The sequence below is a fragment of the Schistocerca cancellata genome, chromosome 1 (assembly GCF_023864275.1).
Source record: "Schistocerca cancellata isolate TAMUIC-IGC-003103 chromosome 1, iqSchCanc2.1, whole genome shotgun sequence".
Classification (NCBI taxonomy): domain Eukaryota; kingdom Metazoa; phylum Arthropoda; class Insecta; order Orthoptera; family Acrididae; genus Schistocerca; species Schistocerca cancellata.
In genome coordinates, this window is record NC_064626.1 from 1261822737 (window position 1) to 1261841526 (window position 18790).

The 18790-nt window shown below is 44.7% G+C and overlaps 1 protein-coding gene across 1 annotated transcript in view; it reads right to left on the bottom strand.

Moving 5' to 3' along the window:
* The window catches only part of LOC126144870 (Down syndrome cell adhesion molecule-like protein Dscam2), a 549485-nt gene that overhangs the window by 396970 nt on the left and 133725 nt on the right, over positions 1-18790 (bottom strand). The window contains exons 5-6 of the mRNA XM_049915521.1: positions 15700-15901; positions 2266-2497 (exon numbers count right to left, since the gene is read on the bottom strand). Coding sequence (XP_049771478.1) covers positions 2266-2497; positions 15700-15901 — 434 coding nt within the window. The remainder of the gene's footprint in view (positions 1-2265; positions 2498-15699; positions 15902-18790) is intronic.

The window sequence follows — 18790 nt, forward strand, 5'->3', positions numbered from 1 at the left end:
TGCTCACCAGATGGTAGAGTTTTGTCAGGACTGGCTCTCCCAAGGCCGTCAGTAGATCCAATGAAATGTTGTCTACTCCCGGGGCCTCGTTTCGACTCAGGTCTTTCAGTGCTCTGTCAAACTCTTCACGCAGTATCGTATCTCCCATTTCATCTTCAGCTACATCCACTTCCATTTCCATAATATTGTCCTCAAGTACATCGCCCTTGTACAGACCCTCTATATACTCCTTCCACCTTTCTGCTTTCCCTTCTTTGCTTAGAACTGGGTTTCCATCTGTGCTCTTGATATTCATGCGAGTGGCTCTCTATTCTCCAAAGGTCTCTTTAATTTTCCTGTAGACAGTATCTATCTTACGCCTAGTGAGATAAGCCTCTACATCCTTACATTTGTCCCCTAGCCATCCCTGCTTAGCCATTTTGCACTTCCTGTCGATCTCATTTTTGAGACTTTTGTATTCCTATTTGCCTACTTCATTTACTGCATTTTTATATTTTCTCCTTACATCAATTAAATTCAATATTTATTCTGTTATCCAAGGATTTCTACTAGCCCTCGTCTTTTTACCTACTTGATCCTCTGCTGCCTTTACTACTTCATCCCTCAAAGCTACCCATTCCTCTTCTACTGTATTTCTTTCCCCCATTCCTGTCAATTGTTCCCTTATGCTCTCCCTGAAACTCTGTACAACCTCTGGTTCTTTCAGTTTATCCAGGTCCCATCTCCTTAAACTCCCACCTTTTTGCAGTTTCTTCAGTTTTAATCTACAGGTCATAACCAATAGATTGTGGTCAGAGTCCACATCTGCCCCTGGAAATGTCTTACAATTTAAAACCTGGTTCCTAAATCTCTGTCTTACCATTATATAATCTATCTGATGCCCTTTAGTATCTCCAGGGTTCTTCCTTGTATACAACCTTCTATCATGATTCTTAAACCAAGTGTTAGCTATGATTAAGTTGTGCTCTGTGCAAAATTCTACCAGACGGCTTCCTCTTTGATTTCTTACCCCCAATCCATATTCACCTACTACGTTTCCTTCTCTCCCTTTTCCTACACTCGAATTCCAGTCACCCATGACTATTAAATTTTCGTCTCCCTTCACTACCTGAATAATTTCTTTTATCACATCATACATTTCATCAATTTCTTCATCATCTGCAGAGCTAGTTGGCATATAAACTTGTACTACTGTAGTAGGTGTGGGCTTCGTGTCTATCTTGGCCACAATAATGCGTTCACTATGCTGTTTGTAGTAGTTTACCTGCACTCCTATTTTTTTTATTCATTATTAAACCTACTCCTGCATTACCCCTATTTGATTTTGTATTTATAACCCTGTATTCACCTGACCAAAAGTCTTGTTCCTCCTGCCACCGAACTTCACTAATTCCCACTATATCTAACTTTAACCTATCCATTTCGCTTTTTAAATTTTCTAACCTACCTGCCCGATTAAGGGATCTGACATTCCACGCTGCGATCCGTGGAATGCCAGTTTCCTTTCTCCTGGTAACGATGTCCTCTTGAGTAGTCCCCGCCCGGAGATCCGAATGGGGGACTATTTTACCTCCGGAATATTTTACCCAAGAGGACGCCATCATCATTTAATCATACAGTAAACCTGCATGCCCTCGGGAAAAATTACGGCCGTAGTTTCCCCTTGCTTTCAGCCGTTCGCAGTACCAGCACAGCAAGGTCGTTTTGGTTATTGTTACAAGGCCAGATCAGTCAATCATCCAGACTGTTGCCCTTGCAAATACTGAAAAGGCTGCTGCCCCTCTTCAGGAACCACACGTTTGTCTGGCCTCTCAGCAGATACCCCTCCGTTGTGGTTGTACCTACGGTACGGCTATCTGTATCGCTGAGGCACGCAAGCCTCCCCACCAACGGCAAGGTCCATGGTTCATGGGGGGGAACAGTCTTGTGTAATTGTTGAAAGGGGACGTTTCACAATAAAAAGGATGAAAATGTTATTTATATTTATCTGTATCCCCCATTTTCTGTACAGGTTCTGGAACTCTCTGAACCGAGGTGATGCAAAACTTTTTTCACGTGTGTACACAGATTTAAATCCCATTCGGGTAATTCCTTCGTGGTGAGTCGTTTTTCTTTTTCTTATGGAGTCTACGCCCGCTTGCTAAAATGAGCCTAGTGAGGAGCGAATGGTGAGGGGATGTGAAATAAGTTGTAAGTGAACAAAAGTTGAATGTTGTGTAAAATGCGATATTAATGAAAGTAACCAGAGACAGAGAGCCAGCTGACCTCCGAGTCTGAGCTCTGCTGCCGCCTGAGCGCCGTCGCCGTCGCCCCGGGCGACGCACTGGTAGACGCCGCGGTGTGCGCGGGTGGCCGCGGCGAGCTGCAGCACCAGCGGCGACAGCAGCCGAACTCGCCCGGCAGGGATGGGCTCTGCGTTGTGCAGCCACTCCACGCTGCCCATCGGCGACCCCGACACTGTGCAGTTGAACGTCGCCGCTTCTCCAGAGTTCACCACCTGCCGACAACGGCGTACCGACAGTCTCGGGAGGCAAGCAAAACATATAGTGGAATGCCAAATTCTCTAGCGGTGGCGGAATTTATTAAACAATGAATAATTAGGATGATTAAAAGATAGAAGGCCTCTGAGATCATAAACAATGCAGAAAATTGAATTTTCTAATGAATAATTTATTTACTGTTTTTATGAAGGATACGAAGGCGGACAAGAGATACTACAAGGGGCCTTGAATTTTTTTCTGGGTACAGGTTGGTTTTGTTCAGAATTCCAATACACCACCGCCGCCGTTGGATAAGCAGCTGCAGCAGCAAGTCGTATACTCTTAGCTTACTCATTTGTTACATAGTTTAATTCTTAATTTCTTTGCGTGTTTTTGGTACTTGCATTGCTTAATTCATAAATTTCGGGCGTATTATAGTATTTGAGAGTTGTAGCATCGAGTTTTAGTACCTGAATAGTGTAAAATCACGTAGTTTCCTTCCGCCGCCGAGCAGTGTGTCAGCAGTGCACAAGTGGCAGCATTACTGCATTTACTAGGCAATCTTGTATTTTAATAACCGTTTAAATTTTCTGTCGACTTGTTTGCGCTCTCTGTAGATTAGTTCAGACGTTCTTTGCACACCAGTTTTTAGCATGGATAGGGACTGCAACTGCTCTGTTCGGATGCAGGCTGAGTTGGCATCCCTTCGCTCCCAGCTTCAGGCAGTGTTGGCTTCGGTCACACAGCTTGAGGCTGTTGCCAATGGGCATCACTGTGGGTGTCCGGATGGGGGTTTGTCGGGGACGGCCAGCTCGTCCCACGCATCCCCCGATCGGACTACGACTGTGGTTGCCCGGGATACTGCCCGCATTGAGGCTGATCCCTCACCTGTGGTAGAGTGGGAGGTCGTCTCAAGGTGTAGCAGGGGGCGAAAGACATTCCGAAGGGCTGAACGGAAAGCCTCTCCAGTTTGTCTGACGAACCGGTTTCAGGCTCTGTCTCAGGCTGATACTGATCTTCGGCCTGACATGGCTGCTTGTCCTGTTCCAGAGGTTGCCCCTCAGTCTGCAAGATCCGGGCGGTCGCAGAGGGTGGGCTCACTGGTAGTTGGGAGCTCCAACGTCAGGCGCGTAATGGGGCTCCTTAGGGATATGGCAGCATGGGAGGGGAAGAAAACCAAAGTGCACTCCGTGTGCATACCGGGGGGAGTCATTCCAGATGTGGAAAGGGTCCTTCCGGATGCCATGAAGGGTACAGGGTGCACCCATCTGCAGGTGGTCGCTCATGTCGGCACCAATGATGTGTGTCGCTATGGATCGGAGGAAATCCTCTCTGGCTTCCGGCGGCTATCTGATTTGGTGAAGACTGCCAGTCTCGCTAGCGGGATGAAAGCAGAGCTCACCATCTGCAGCATCGTCGACAGGACTGACTGCGGCCCTTTGGTACAGAGCCGAGTGGAGGGTCTGAATCAGAGGCTGAGACGGTTCTGCGACCGTGTGGGCTGCAGATTCCTCGACTTGCGCCATAGGGTGGTGGGGTTTCGGGTTCCGCTGGATAGATCAGGAGTCCACTACACGCAACAAGCGGCTACACGGGTAGCAGGGGTTGTGTGGCGTGGGCTGGGCGGTTTTTTAGGTTAGATGGCCTCGGGCAAGTACAGAAAGGGCAACAGCCTCAACGGGTGCGGGGCAAAGTCAGCACATGCGGGGACCAAGCAGCAATCGGTATTGTAATTGTAAACTGTCGAAGCTGCGTTGGTAAAGTACCGGAACTTCAAGCGCTGATAGAAAGCACCGAAGCTTAAATCGTTATGGGTACAGAAAGCTGGCTGAAGCCAGAGATAAATTCTGCCGAAATTTTTACAAAGGTACAGACGGTGTTTAGAAAGGATAGATTGCATGCAACCGGTGGTGGAGTGTTCGTCGCTGTTAGTAGCAGTTTATCCTGTAGTGAAGTAGAAGTGGATAGTTCTTGTGAATTATTATGGGTGGAGGTTACACTCAACAACCGAGCTAGGTTAATAATTGGCTCCTTTTACCGACCCCCCCGACTCAGCAGCATTAGTGGCAGAACAACTGAGAGAAAATTTGGAATACATTTCACATAAATTTTCTCAGCATGTTATAGTCTTAGGTGGAGATTTCAATTTACCAGATATAGACAGGGACACTCAGATGTTTAGGACAGGTGGTAGGGACAGAGCATCGAGTGACATTATACTGAGTGCACTATCCGAAAATTACCTCGAGCAATTAAACAGAGAACCGACTCGTGGAGATAACATCTTGGACCTACTGATAACAAACAGACACGAACTTTTCGACTCTTTAAGTGCAGAACAGGGAATCAGCGATCATAAGGCCGTTGCAGCATCCCTGAATATGGAAGCTAATAGGAATATAAAAAAAAGGGAGGAAGGTTTATCTGTTTAGCAAGAGTAATAGAAGGCAGATTTCAGACTCCCTAACAGATCAAAACGAAAATTTCTGTTCCAACACTGACAATGTTGAGTGTTTATGGAAAAAGTTCAAGGCAATCGTAAAATGCGTTTTAGACAATTACGTGCCGAGTAAAACTGTGAGGGACGGGAAAAACCCACCGTGGTACAACAACAAAGTTAGGAAGCTACTGCGAAAGCAAAGAGAGCTTCACTCCAAGTTTAAACGCAGCCAAAACCTCTCAGACAAACAGAAGCTAAACGATGTCAAAGTTAGCGTAAGGAGGGCTATGCGTGAAGCGTTCAGTGAATTCGAAAGTAAAATACTAGGTACCGACTTGACAGAAAATCCTAGGAAATTCTGGTCTTACGTTAAATCAGTAAGTGGCTCGAAACAGCATATCCAGACACTCCGGGATGATGAAGGCATTGAAACAGAGGATGACACGCGTAAAGCTGAAATACTAAACACCTTTTTCCAAAGCTGTTTCACAGAGGAAGACCGCACTGCAGTTCCTTATCTAAATCCTCGCACAAACGAAAAAATGGCTGACATCGAAATAAGTGTCCAAGGAATAGAAAAGCAACTGAAATCACTTAACAGAGGGAAGTCCACTGGACCTGACAGGATACCAATTCGATTCTACACAGAGTACGCGAAAGAACTTGCCCCCCTTCTAACAGCCGTGTACCGCAAGTCTCTAGAGGAACGGAAGGTTCCAAATGATTGGAAAAGAGCACAGGTAGTCCCAGTCTTCAAGAAGAGTCGTCGAGCAGATGCGCAAAACTATAGACCTATATCTCTGACGTCGATCTGTTGTAGAATTTTAGAACATGTTTTTTGCTCGAGTATCATGTCGTTTTTGGAAACTCAGAATCTACTATGTAGGAATCAACATGGATTCCGGAAACAGCGATCGTGTGAGACCCAACTCGCTTTATTTGTTCATGAGACCCAGAAAATATTAGATACAGGCTCCCAGGTAGATGCTATTTTTCTTGACTTCCGGAAGGCGTTCGATACAGTTCCGCACTGTCGCCTGATAAACAGAGTAAGAGCCTACGGAATATCAGACCAGCTGTGTGGCTGGATTGAAGAGTTTTTAGCAAACAGAACACAGCATGTTGTTATCAACGGAGAGACGTCTACAGACGTTAAAGTAACCTCTGGCGTGCCACAGGGGAGTGTTACGGGACCATTGCTTTTCACAATATATAAAAATGACCTAGTAGATAGTGTCGGAAGTTCCATGCGGCTTTTCGCGGATGATGCTGTAGTATACAGAGAAGTTGCAGCATTAGAAAATTGTAGCGAAATGCAGGAAGATCTGCAACGGATAGGCAGTTGGTGCAGGGAGTGGCAACTGACCCTTAACATAGACAAATGTAATGTATTGCGAATACATAGAAAGAAGGATCCTTTATTATATGATTATATGATAGCGGAACAAACACTGGTAGCAGTTACTTCTGTAAAATATCTGGGAGTATGCGTGCGGAACGATTTGAAGTGGAATGATCATATAAAATTAATTGTTGGTAAGGCGGGTACCAGGTTGAGATTCATTGGGAGAGTCCTTAGAAAATGTAGTCCATCAACAAAGGAGGTGGCTTACAAAACACTCTTTCGACCTATACTTGAGTATTGCTCATCAGTGTGGGATCCGTACCAGATCGGGTTGACGGAGGAGATGGAGAAGATCCAAAGAAGAGCGGCGCGTTTCGTCACAGGGTTATTTGGTAACCGTGATAGCGTTACGGAGATGTTTAACAAACTCAAGTGGCAGACTCTGCAAGAGAGGCGCTCTGCATCGCGGTGTAGCTTGCTGTCCAGATTTCGAGAGGGTGCGTTTCTGGATGAGGTATCGAATATATTGCTTCCCCCTACTTATACCTCCCGAGGAGATCACGAATGTAAAATTAGAGAGATTAGAGCGCGCACAGAGGCTTTCAGACAGTCGTTCTTCCCGCGAACCATACGCGACTGGAACAGGAAAGGGAGGTAATGACAGTGGCACGTAAAGTTCCCTCCGCCACACACCGTTGGGTGGCTTGCGGAGTATAAATGTAGATGTAGATGTAGATTTCCCACCCTTTCGGCTACAAAACTCTATTTGTCAACAATCTCAGTTCAGTGCGATGGCCTTACTGGGGAGGCCCTTATGCCCAGACTGTAGTGTCCCTGCAGTCGGCAAGAAAGAACTAATGGTCAATTCGAACACACTTTATTATAATTAAAGAAAAACGCCTTCTCGGCATACACTAAGTTTTAAACGCAAGAACAACAAGAGAAGCCCCGCAGCTCTTGTGGTGGCAGACCAGATAAAGAAAAAGGACAATGGAACAAAATACTGACAAAAATCTACTCTACCAGTTACAAAATAGGACATACTACTGCAATGCTACGGCGAGTGTATACAACGCTAGAGCCGGCGTAAGTACTGCCCGGAGCTGTCTCTAGCACTATGTAACACTGCCGGTCTGACTTTTTTTTTTCCTTTATTGAGTTTCGATTGCCCCTGAAGGGGGCGGGCTGGTAGCAGCTTAGTACGCTGCTCTTCAGCCTACAGAATGTTTAAAACCTCAGAAGAACATAATAAACCCTAAAAGCAGGCGATAAAAACGGTGACTTAATTGTAAAATGGCGGAAAATTGTGGAGGTTAAAACATAAAACAAAGGGTTGGTGATGATGAGAAATAATAAACAGGGAGCAGACAGGTAAAAAAAGTAGACAGACAGTTAAAAGAAACACGGCGACAGTGTGGTTTCTGTTCGCTACAGATATAACAAAAATCACACTCAACGACAGTATGATTTCTGTTCGCAACACTTTGGAAAAAACGCACAACACTTAACACTCACTTAAAACACTGCACTAAAAAGTTGGCACGAAGATAACACACCACAGCCAAGGGCAGATGGGGGAGGGGGGGGGGGACCTGGACAGATGAGGGGCAAAAAAAAGGGGGGAGGAAAGGAAAGACGAAGTGGGGTGGGATATCAGTCTGACTGTCCATGGGTGCTTATAAAGCCGAGTCGGCGGACTGCTACATGAGTCATATGAGTTCCGTTTGGTGGAACACTGTCACACGTTGTCTGGCGAAGTAGTCCCTTGTTTATTTGGAAAGCCTGTTATTGTTTATATCCGCTGGGGATGTTTCTCTCTGCGCTCCTGAAGGGAGGTCGGAAGACCATCTTGCTTGTCGGTTGAGCGTGCACTCTAACTGATAAGGGACGGCTACGACACACTGTAGGGAAGCAGCCTACTCACGCCGTATAAAATTCACATCAGTCTTTCCATTGTGTGCCAGCCTAGTCCGCTGTAACTAGCTCTGACGTCATAAATGTTGCGTAATACTTTAAAAATCAAGTAAACAACCTGAAACGTTTCTAGCATGTCGGGAGTAATACTAAATCAATATGTGTTGAATATCAGTTCAATAACATTAACCATTTTCAAAATTCGGATGTTTTTCTGTAAAAATCATTGGCGCAACAGAAAAGAGCTAGAAACTTAAAAATTTGTATTTAGATTCCTTTTCATAATAATTTAGTAGAAACAGTATTCTGGATCTCACAAATTAAAATTTTAGTTGAAATTCATGATTTTCTGGTTTTTGTCTTAGAAATTAAGGAAGCAGGATAGATTAAGTAGGCGAATAAATAAGGCTAGGATGTTTAAATTTAAGTAGAAGGGAGATCCGCTATAATCATAAAGATGTGAGAAGTTTCAATTGAATAACTGTAAAACTATAGCAATAGCATATCTCCAAAGGACAAGTTCAGAGCTCGTCTACTGCGTGTAGTGTAATTAAATTAATTCTCTCGCCCAAAATATTTGACTTAGCCACGTCAGACTTTTATTATGATTACTTACCTGTGTGCTGAATGCACATTTAAATTTAGAGCTTCATCACCCATCAGCAAAGGAAGCAATGATTTATTCGATAACTTAACGTGGTGCATTACTAGCCCAGCGGCTAGTCGGGAGAGCAATTTTGATCAGGCGTTCCCTTAGCCGTCCGCACCGCGGCTTTATATATAAGAACGCTGCGCGAGAGAAAAAAGGCCCCAGTTCTCTCCAGACGCTGAATAGCACACCACCTGTGTCGGGAGTCGCGTCGCGTCGGTATCATTGCTATAAACAGCCTCGGATGCTGTAATAAGTTACTCGGGATACGCGTAACCATGAAATCGTTTTCGAGTGAAGTGTTAATTCTGGGATGACTTTAATGATCTATCTTCAGTTTGCGTATGTCGTATTTTCACGTGTCGCCGCGGGACAGACATTCTACCATTATTTAGCGTGGCGTTTGATGAACATTATCATCAAATTATGGCGAGCATTCACTTAAACATTTAATTTGAACAGTTGTAATTGCATCAGCGCATTAGACTTTGAACTGCTCTGGTAGTTGGATTGTGTGGATTCTTTTTGGTCTGTGACTATCAGAATATAGTGAACCTTTTATAGAGAATCGTTTTTGATTATGAATCCCACACAATCTCCTAATTCCTCAGAGCTATAAGCTGTAGCTATAAGTGTATTTCTCAGATGAAGTGGGCACTAGGAATTCTAATTACAGGCTTCACGTTTTGCTAATCACTTTCTGGTTGCCAGTATTGTAGTTAGAGAGCCAGTGTTGAGAACGGCAAAAGACTGCGCAAATAATAGCAACCTTTTTATAACAATTAATTCCACCCGCCGCCCCACATATGGTTAATCGGCCGGGAAATGCATCTTTTCTACATTACGCTCTACATTTAAATAACAGGATAAAAACCAAATAATTTCCACCTGCCGCCCCACATATGGTTAATCGGCCGGGAAATGCATCTTTTCTACAGAACTTTCTACAAAATATATTAACAACAATTATATTCCACCCGCCGCCCCACAACACATGGTACCAGACTACTGGTCGACATCGGAGGCAATGTCTTGCTGCATCAGTAACCCATCATCCACTTACTGCTTCACGCGGGATGCATCCTTCAGCTGGAAGTCTGAAGGTGCGGGATCCAGGCTGTAGTGCAGCTGAGGAAGAACAGACCAACAAAATTTTGTGAGTCCCTCACGGTTGCGCAGATTTGTGCGATGCCTTGTATTGTCACGGAGAAGGAGAAGTTCGTTTGCATTTTTGTGACGACGAACACGCTGAAGTCGTTCCTTCAACTTCCGAGGGTAGCACAATACACTTAATAGTTGATGGTTGCACTATGAGGAAGGACATCAAACAGAATAATTTCCTCCGATTCCCAGAAATCCGTCCCCATGACTTTGCCGTTCGAGGGCGCGCCTTTGAACTTTTTCTTCGGAGGAGAGGTAGTGTGCCACTACTCCATTGATAATGATTTTGTTTCCAGTTTGAAATGATGAGCCCATGGTTCAGCAGCTGTGACAATAGTCGACAAAAAATTGTCACGAGCGTCGTCATAACGTGCAAACAACTTCGTTGCTTTTCATGATTTTCTGTTAGGAGGCGAGGAACCCAGTGTCGAGACACCTTTGAGTGCTCTAAGCGGTGGACGACTGTGTCAGCACAACCAGCAGAGTCGCCCAGTTGGGCAGCGAGGTGTTTGATTCTGATCCGCCGATCACCTCAAATGATAAGGTAAGCACGACCCAACGGTGCGTGAGTCACGGTTGTGTGCGGCTGGCCGGCAATCGGGAGACTGGACAGGTTTGCACGACATTTCTGATATGATTGCTGGGATGGTGTCTGACGCCTCGCACAAAGACTCACCGTGCTTTTGTTCACTGCAGGTCTCCGTAGACGTTCCGCAGGCGTCAATGAATATATGCGACGCTCTGGTTTTTCGCCAAAAGGAACTCAACGAGAGCTCTCTGCTTGAAAGACAGACCCCACTTTTAAGGCTGCAAGTAGCTTCGCCACCTATTGGAACTGGATGAAACTATAGGGTCTGGAGTATTCTACAATGGCCCGTAACAAATTCCGCATTTTCTCAGCCGAATTTTCCGAGAAATAAAAATGTTTTGCGTTACGTACTGAACACCTCTCTCCAAAGCCGGTGTTAAGGGGCTCCGGAACGCCCTATACTTGCAATGTTAAAATAACGCTTATAAATTACATCTTTCCTCACAAAGTATTTGAGGTAGGAAGTTGAACTTTTTACAGATTATTTATTGGAATATGGGCTACAACTTAACACAGGGATTTTACAAAATTTTAGTTCAGTTATTAAAGATGATTTTTTTTTCAATTGTAATGAAAATTCACAACATTTTTTGCAATTTTTTATTTATATATTCAAAAATACACAGTTTTTTGGAAAAAGGCTGTGTTAAATTATGCAGAAGGTACTGTGTAACATTTACTGAAAGTTTGAAACAAATATGTTTGGAAGATCCTTAGAAAACATGTAATTAGTATGAGAAAATAAAAGTTTTGGGAATCGAGCGACAAAGATTGGATTAACTTTTTAGTGCATTCCAGGTCCATAGGATGGATTATCTTCATCCTCTGCAAACTCCTCCTCAAGCTTCCTCTTGTTCCTCCTCCTGTTTACTCTTGCTTGTATTTCTAGACTCTTTACAGCCCTGTCTGCAGCCCGAAGGCGTTCCTTGTCTAAAGCAAGCATCGCTCGTACCATGTTAGAACCTATCTTCATTCCCATATTTCTAAATACCTTGCACCTTACAATGTTGCCATCATTGAAAGTCGCAACAGCATCATACACACCAAAGTGAAGTGTTTCTATTCCAACAAATACAGTCTTGGGGATTCTCGACCATATAACACTATTTACACTTTCATTGGGGTTTTGAGTTTTTCCGTGAATACACTTTTTCAACAGTTCAGGTGCTGCTAAGTCTCTGAAAATACACTCCTGGAAATTGAAATAAGAACACCGTGAATTCATTGTCCCAGGAAGGGGAAACTTTATTGACACATTCCTGGGGTCAGATACATCACATGATCACACTGACAGAACCACAGGCACATAGACACAGGCAACAGAGCATGCACAATGTCGGCACTAGTACAGTGTATATCCACCTTTCGCAGCAATGCAGGCTGCTATTCTCCCATGGAGACGATCGTAGAGATGCTGGATGTAGTCCTGTGGAACGGCTTGCCATGCCATTTCCACCTGGCGCCTCAGTTGGACCAGCGTTCGTGCTGGACGTGCAGACCACGTGAGACGACGCTTCATCCAGTCCCAAACATGCTCAATGGGGGACACATCCGGAGATCTTGCTGGCCAGGGTAGTTGACTTACACCTTCTAGAGCACGTTGGGTGGCACGGGATACATGCGGACGTGCATTGTCCTGTTGGAACAGCAAGTTCCCTTGCCGGTCTAGGAATGGTAGAACGATGGGTTCGATGACGGTTTGGATGTACCGTGCACTATTCAGTGTCCCCTCGACGATCACCAGTGGTGTACGGCCAGTGTAGGAGATCGCTCCCCACACCATGATGCCGGGTGTTGGCCCTGTGTGCCTCGGTCGTATGCAGTCCTGATTGTGGCGCTCACCTGCACGGCGCCAATCACGCATACGACCATCATTGGCACCAAGGCAGAAGCGACTCTCATCGCTGAAGACGACACGTCTCCATTCGTCCCTCCATTCACGCCTGTCGCGACACCACTGGAGGCGGGCTGCACGATGTTGGGGCGTGAGCGGAAGACGGCCTAACGGTGTGCGGGACCGTAGCCCAGCTTCATGGAGACGGTTGCGAATGGTCCTCGCCGATACCCCAGGAGCAACAGTGTCCCTAATTTGCTGGGAAGGGGCGGTGCGGTCCCCTACGGCACTGCGTAGGATCCCACGGTCTTGGCGTGCATCCGTGCGTCGCTGCGGTCCGGTCCCAGGTCGACGGGCACGTGCACCTTCCGCCGACCACTGGCGACAACATCGATGTACTGTGGAGACCTCACGCCCCACGTGTTGAGCAATTCGGCGGTACGTCCACCCGACCTCCCGCATGCCCACTATACGCCCTCGCTCAAAGTCCGTCAACTGCACATACGGTTCACGTCCACGCTGTCGCGGCATGCTACCAGTGTTAAAGACTGCGATGGAGCTCCGTATGCCACGGCAAACTGGCTGACACTGACGGCGGCGGTGCACAAATGCTGCGCAGCTAGCGCCATTCGACGGCCAACACCGCGGTTCCTGGTGTGTCCGCTGTGCCGTGCGTGTGATCATTGCTTGTACAGCCCTCTCGCAGTGTCCGGAGCAAGTATGGTGGGTCTGACACACCGGTGTCAATGTGTTCTTTTTTCCATTTCCAGGAGTGTAGATTAGCCACAACATATACTTTATCTCACATCACTAAAATGTACCTGATGAACACGGACGTTAATAATAACACCATTTGACAGCAGTTTAACAGCGCCACAGTGGGTCACGGCCATGTAGAATACATTTAAAAAATTTTTAAAAATAGTTGTAGTCTTCGGAATTGAATAAATTATATATCTATTAAAAGGTAATAGTCTGCAGATTGAGAAAACGCAAAAAAGTAAAAATTGAACTTTTCATGATTTTGAGCCTTTCCGGAGCCCCTTAATATATTGAGAGTCATTCGATAAACGTCAGCTGTGATGTTATTCATTCCCCTACGAGTTCTGTGTTGTGAATTTGTTGCAATGACATTCAAGGCTCTCTGGGCATCGATTGCCAGTCTTTGACTGGTAAAGTGAAAACAGGGTTGTTGGGCAACACTTTAGAGACAGTGTTTACAGACCAGAGGCCTGTGCGGGTTGAGAGGCGGTTTAAAAGGGTCCCCACTCTTCCTCGCGCTGTATTGTTGGTCCGCTGGTTTCTGCTTCCACTTGCTATGGACGACCGATGTCGCAGCTTGCTTATGGATGCTGAGTGTTTGTACTGAATCTATTGTTTGATGACCATTCTCATCAATCTTAAGGTATTGCAACGCATCCTCGAAGGATGCGAGTTTCATGGCGCTGGTTCAGCCATTCTTGAGTATTGTCCATCAATTTGGGACCCTCACAGGTCGGACCGGTAGAAGAGATAGAGAAGATCCAGCGAAGAGTCGTGCGATAAGTCACTGGACCGTTTAGTAGGCACAAGTCACAAGACAGGTTTTGTGCGTCACGGAGCGATTTACTATTGATATTTCGAGAGTGTACTTTCCGGGAAGACTCGGACAACATATTACTTCTTCTCACATACACCTCGTGAAATTAGAGTCAATACGGAGGCCTATTGACAATTATGTTTCCCATTTGCCATTTACGAAAGGAACGGGGAATGGGGGAGGGGGTTGGATCAGTTAGTGGTACCAGAAGTATCCTCAGCCGTACACCGTTTGGTAGCTTTGGCAGTATGATATAGATTACGGTGAGGAGGAGGGATCCATTTGCAGCTTGGCGGAAAATATTTTGTTTGCAGGGTTTTCAGGTCTGTGCCTTCACTCGTGTACAGACTGGACTTCGGTTTAGTAAATTTTTTCTGGGTTTGTGACCGCATTGTCAATATATACAACTACCGACGTTTAGTCCCTTTTGCAAGTGACCTTCTTCAGGGTCACCGAAACGTCGGTAGTTTTACATATTGACAATGCGGTCACAAACCCAGAATAATTTTATTGAATGTGACAATGGCCGCGGAAGCCAACGTTTACAATGAACTTCCATTGTGTAAAAGGTTTCACTTATCTATCCGTGAGGTTAGCTTACTGGCTTCGTCACATTCGCACTAATTTAAATCTGTTCAGAATTTCGTAACGTGCACAGAGATTTTCTTTTGTACAGTTTTTCACTTTTCACAGGAGAAGTGTACTCTATAATATTTGTTATTGATTTCGAATGGAGTATTAATAATCAGTAAATTCCTCAAAACATCTACAATTTATTTCCCTTCTCCAGTCAGTTACGGAACCCATTGTAAATTTAGATTGAATACGAGCTTTTGTATTCATTTTTGAATCTAAGCTCGATGTAAGCACGAAATTTACTCCGAGTTCTGCCTCTGAGTGAAATGTTAGTGAATGCGAAAGCAACTGCCATCGGAAGAAACATTTTGAATTCCTTGTATGCCTTTACAGATCACAAGGTAAGCAGTGCTGGCAAGACTTCGAGACACCGTGCTGTTTCCATTTTGTGGTGGACGAGACTGTTACAGTCCATGTTCTGTGGGCCCACGTTAAGGTTTCATTGTGAGGTTACATCCTCATCACGTCTGCTTTGCCTATAACGAAGATCACGAATACACTCAGGAACCACGTGAATTGCGCAGAACGTGCTGCTATCCGGAATATCAAGGACCAGATACAAATGTTGCGGGCCACCTTACCTCAGAAGAGGATACTGCGGCTCTGTGACAACTGTAGGTTTATTCTTTGTAAGTTTGACTCGATTTTGTAACGGCTGAAATAACATCGCATAGCCTCTCAACCAATGGAGTTTAATTTCGTTTCTTCTATTCCCCCCCCCCCCATGCCCTTCCTTGTAGATGCTACTCTGTTTACGTCTGGCAGTGTACATCCCCTTGTGTACAACAGCTTGAATAACAGTAAAGAAGGACTCACGGTTTGTTGTATGATGAGTTGGGTAATGCGTGACTACTCATACATAGTATCAATTGAGAACTGATATGTCTTAACACGTTGACTGCCGCACTCTTAGTGACGGACGTTTCACCGCCAGGCCAGGCACATGGCATTAAGTATGAGCCCTGCTGTGGACGGCGGCGGCCACAGGGCAGTCAGCGTGGTAATTTCAGGGAAGTGTTTTGGATGATATCCAGCACACGACATCAAAGCTGACCCTTCCAAAAGTCCTCACCAGCAGGTGTGGCGTGACGTGTACGGCTAGCGGCGCGGTGACCTGCAGCGAGGCGTGCACCCGCTGCTCCCCGAAGGCGTTGTGTACTCGGCACTCCCACCTGCCCGCGTCCTCCGGCCGCGCCCCCAGGATGTGCAGCGCCTCCTGCGAGGCCCACACGCGGCCGGAAGAAGCCACCGGCGCCCCGGACTCGTGCCACCACCTGCAACAAGTTCCAGGGTGGCCTGGTTACTCACCGCCAGGGACTCACCATTGTACCAGTCATTGTACACTCATCTGTACAACAATATCTTGTGATCTCTGTAAATGAAACGTAATGTCCTGACTCAGGACTGACTCACTCATAATGGCCAAGTCCAAACCGCTTAGAAACTTGAAATTCTGAGAAGGTTCAAATAGCTCTGAACACGTGGGACTTAAACATCTGAGGTCATCAGTCCCCTAGAACTTAGAACTACTTAAACCTAACCAACCTAAGGACATCACACACATCCGTGCCCGAGGCAGGATTCGAACCTGCGACCGTAGCAGTCGCGCGGTTCCGGACTGAAGCTCCTAGAACCGCTCGTCCACCGAGGGCGGCCTTCTGAGAAGGTTTGGATCTTATATTGTAGGCGTCTACCCTAAGGGGGTGAAACAGGGGGTGAAGGTTTTCTTTGTTTTAATGTCACTATTAAGGCAAGTTTGAAGTTGGACCTACGAAAATTGGTATTTGGTTTCTCAGTCAGAAATAAAGACTACATTTTTCAGCATTTTTGTAAATTTAACCCTACGGGGGTGAAATAGTCGATGAAAGCTTTTGTTGAAAATATATCATTATGAAAGACCGAGTATTTAAGTATTTTTAAAGCTACATCTTTGAATATTGGTATTTGATCTCTCGATTACAAATAAAAAAAAAATGTTTTCCCGTGTTTTTGGAAACTGAACCCCTAATGGGATGAAATGGGGGATGAGACGTTTTTATGAAAACATTTTATTGTGAAAGCATTTCAAAGCGAAATACATGAAATTTTAAATGTTGCTTCTCAGTTAGAAATAAAAAAATACGTTTCATTATTCCTGTAGGAATGAAGCGGGGGATGAACGTTTCTACTAAAATATTTCGTTGTTCGAGCACTTTTGAAGCTAAATCGATTGCAATATATATTTGTCTTCTCTGTTAGAAATAAAATATACGCATGTCACAGTTTTTGGAAATTCGGCTCCTAAGGGGGTTAAATAGCATCAGACTGATTCACTGACTCATCATCTCCCAGCTCAAACCGCTAAAGATAGAAACTTGAAGGTTGGAGAGGGTGTGGGTCTTATACTGTAGGCCTAGGCATCGTTTAAGAAGGGAGTGTCCGAAATTCCACTCCTAAGGGGGTGAAATACAGGATTAAAGGCTTTTTGAAAGTAAGTCACTATTAAGGGTATTCTGAAGCTAGAACTACGAAAACTGGTATCTGGTTTCTCAGTCAGAAGTTAAGAAAATTCGTGTTTCCGCACTTTTGAAAATTCAACCAGTAAAATAGTGGGTGAAAGTTTTTTTAAAAATATATAATTATTAAAGAAGTACTAAAGGATTTTTAAGGCTACATCTATGACATGTGGTGTCTGACTTCTAGGTTATAAATAAAAAAAAAATACTTGTTCAAGAGTGTCTGGAAAATCAACCCCTGAGGAAGTGCAATAAAGGATGAAAATTTTTAAGAAAATATTTCGTTGCATTAAAAAAATTTAAAGCTATATTTATGTTAATTGGTATTTCACTTCTCAGTTAGGGGATGAAAGTTGCCATGAAAATATCTCCACACGAACGCAAAAGGCATCATTAACAAAAACTTTGGATTCCACATACCAGAATCGCTTTTTGGTCAGAAGTGCATTCGGAGAAGATCATGCTTGTATGGCCTTAATTAGTTTGAAAAGCTTAGAAGGTGTTGAAATTTGTGAATAACATAAAAATTGGATTAAATAAAAATAAAGAAAACTCTGCAGGCCATACAGTCTTTTCGAGCGAAACAGCGGGCGCTAAGCTAGTCGGTAATATATTCAGTTAAAAGGTGATAAATATTTGTTTACTTCTACATCTACACCTACATACAGACTCTGCAATACGATGCACTCCGGTAAGTATCTTGTGCAAGTGATGGTCATTCCCTTTTCTGTTCCATTCATAAAAGAAGCAAGAGTAAAACGACTGTTTTTGTGCTTCTATAGGGGCTCTGATTTCCTCGGTCCTTACGCGAGATGTATGTTGGTGGCAGTAGGGTCGTTCTGCAGTCTGTCGCATGTGCCGGTTCTCTAAACTATTCAAAGGTCCTGAGTTCGAGTCTCGGTCTCGCACACAGTTTTAATCTGCCAGGAAGTTTATATAAGAGCACAGTCCGCTGCAGAGTGAAAATTCCATTCTGGAAATACCTCAATTGTGTTTCGCACAAAGAACGTCTTTTCCCCTCCAGAGATTTACATATGAGTTTCCGCAACCCTCCCATGTCGATCGATCTTACCGGTAACAAATCTAGCAGCAAGTCTCTTAACTGCTTCGATACATTCCTTTAACCCGACATGGTGGGGATCCCAAACACTCGAGAAGTACCCAAGAAAACGTGTAGAAATGTTCTGTACAAGATCTCTTTACACGTGAGTTACACTTTCTTAGAGTTGTTCCAATAAATCGAAAGTGACCAGTCTCCTTCACTACATGCTCTTTCCACTTCATTTCGGTTTGCAGCGTTACGCATAGGTACTGAATTTGCATGACTACGTCCAGCAGCACACGAGAAATGTTGAATCCTAACGTTACGAGATTATCAAATAAAATAATAAAATAAAATATTTACGTATTACTGCGAAAAATTTGTACAGAAATAACATTTTACGCAATATTAAAATTATGTTATATTATTAATAACATTCACGTATTAGTCAGTCCTGCTAAGAACCTCATCAATAGAATAGAAGGAATTGGCCACCAACAAATCCTTTGGACTCTTCTCAAACTGCCGTCCCCCTCCATGCTGTTACCTCCCTTTTGCGTTTTCGTGTTATGTGTCAATGGGAAGAGGAGTGGCTGGCAGTCGGTGAAAATAAGCTGCGTCTGGTC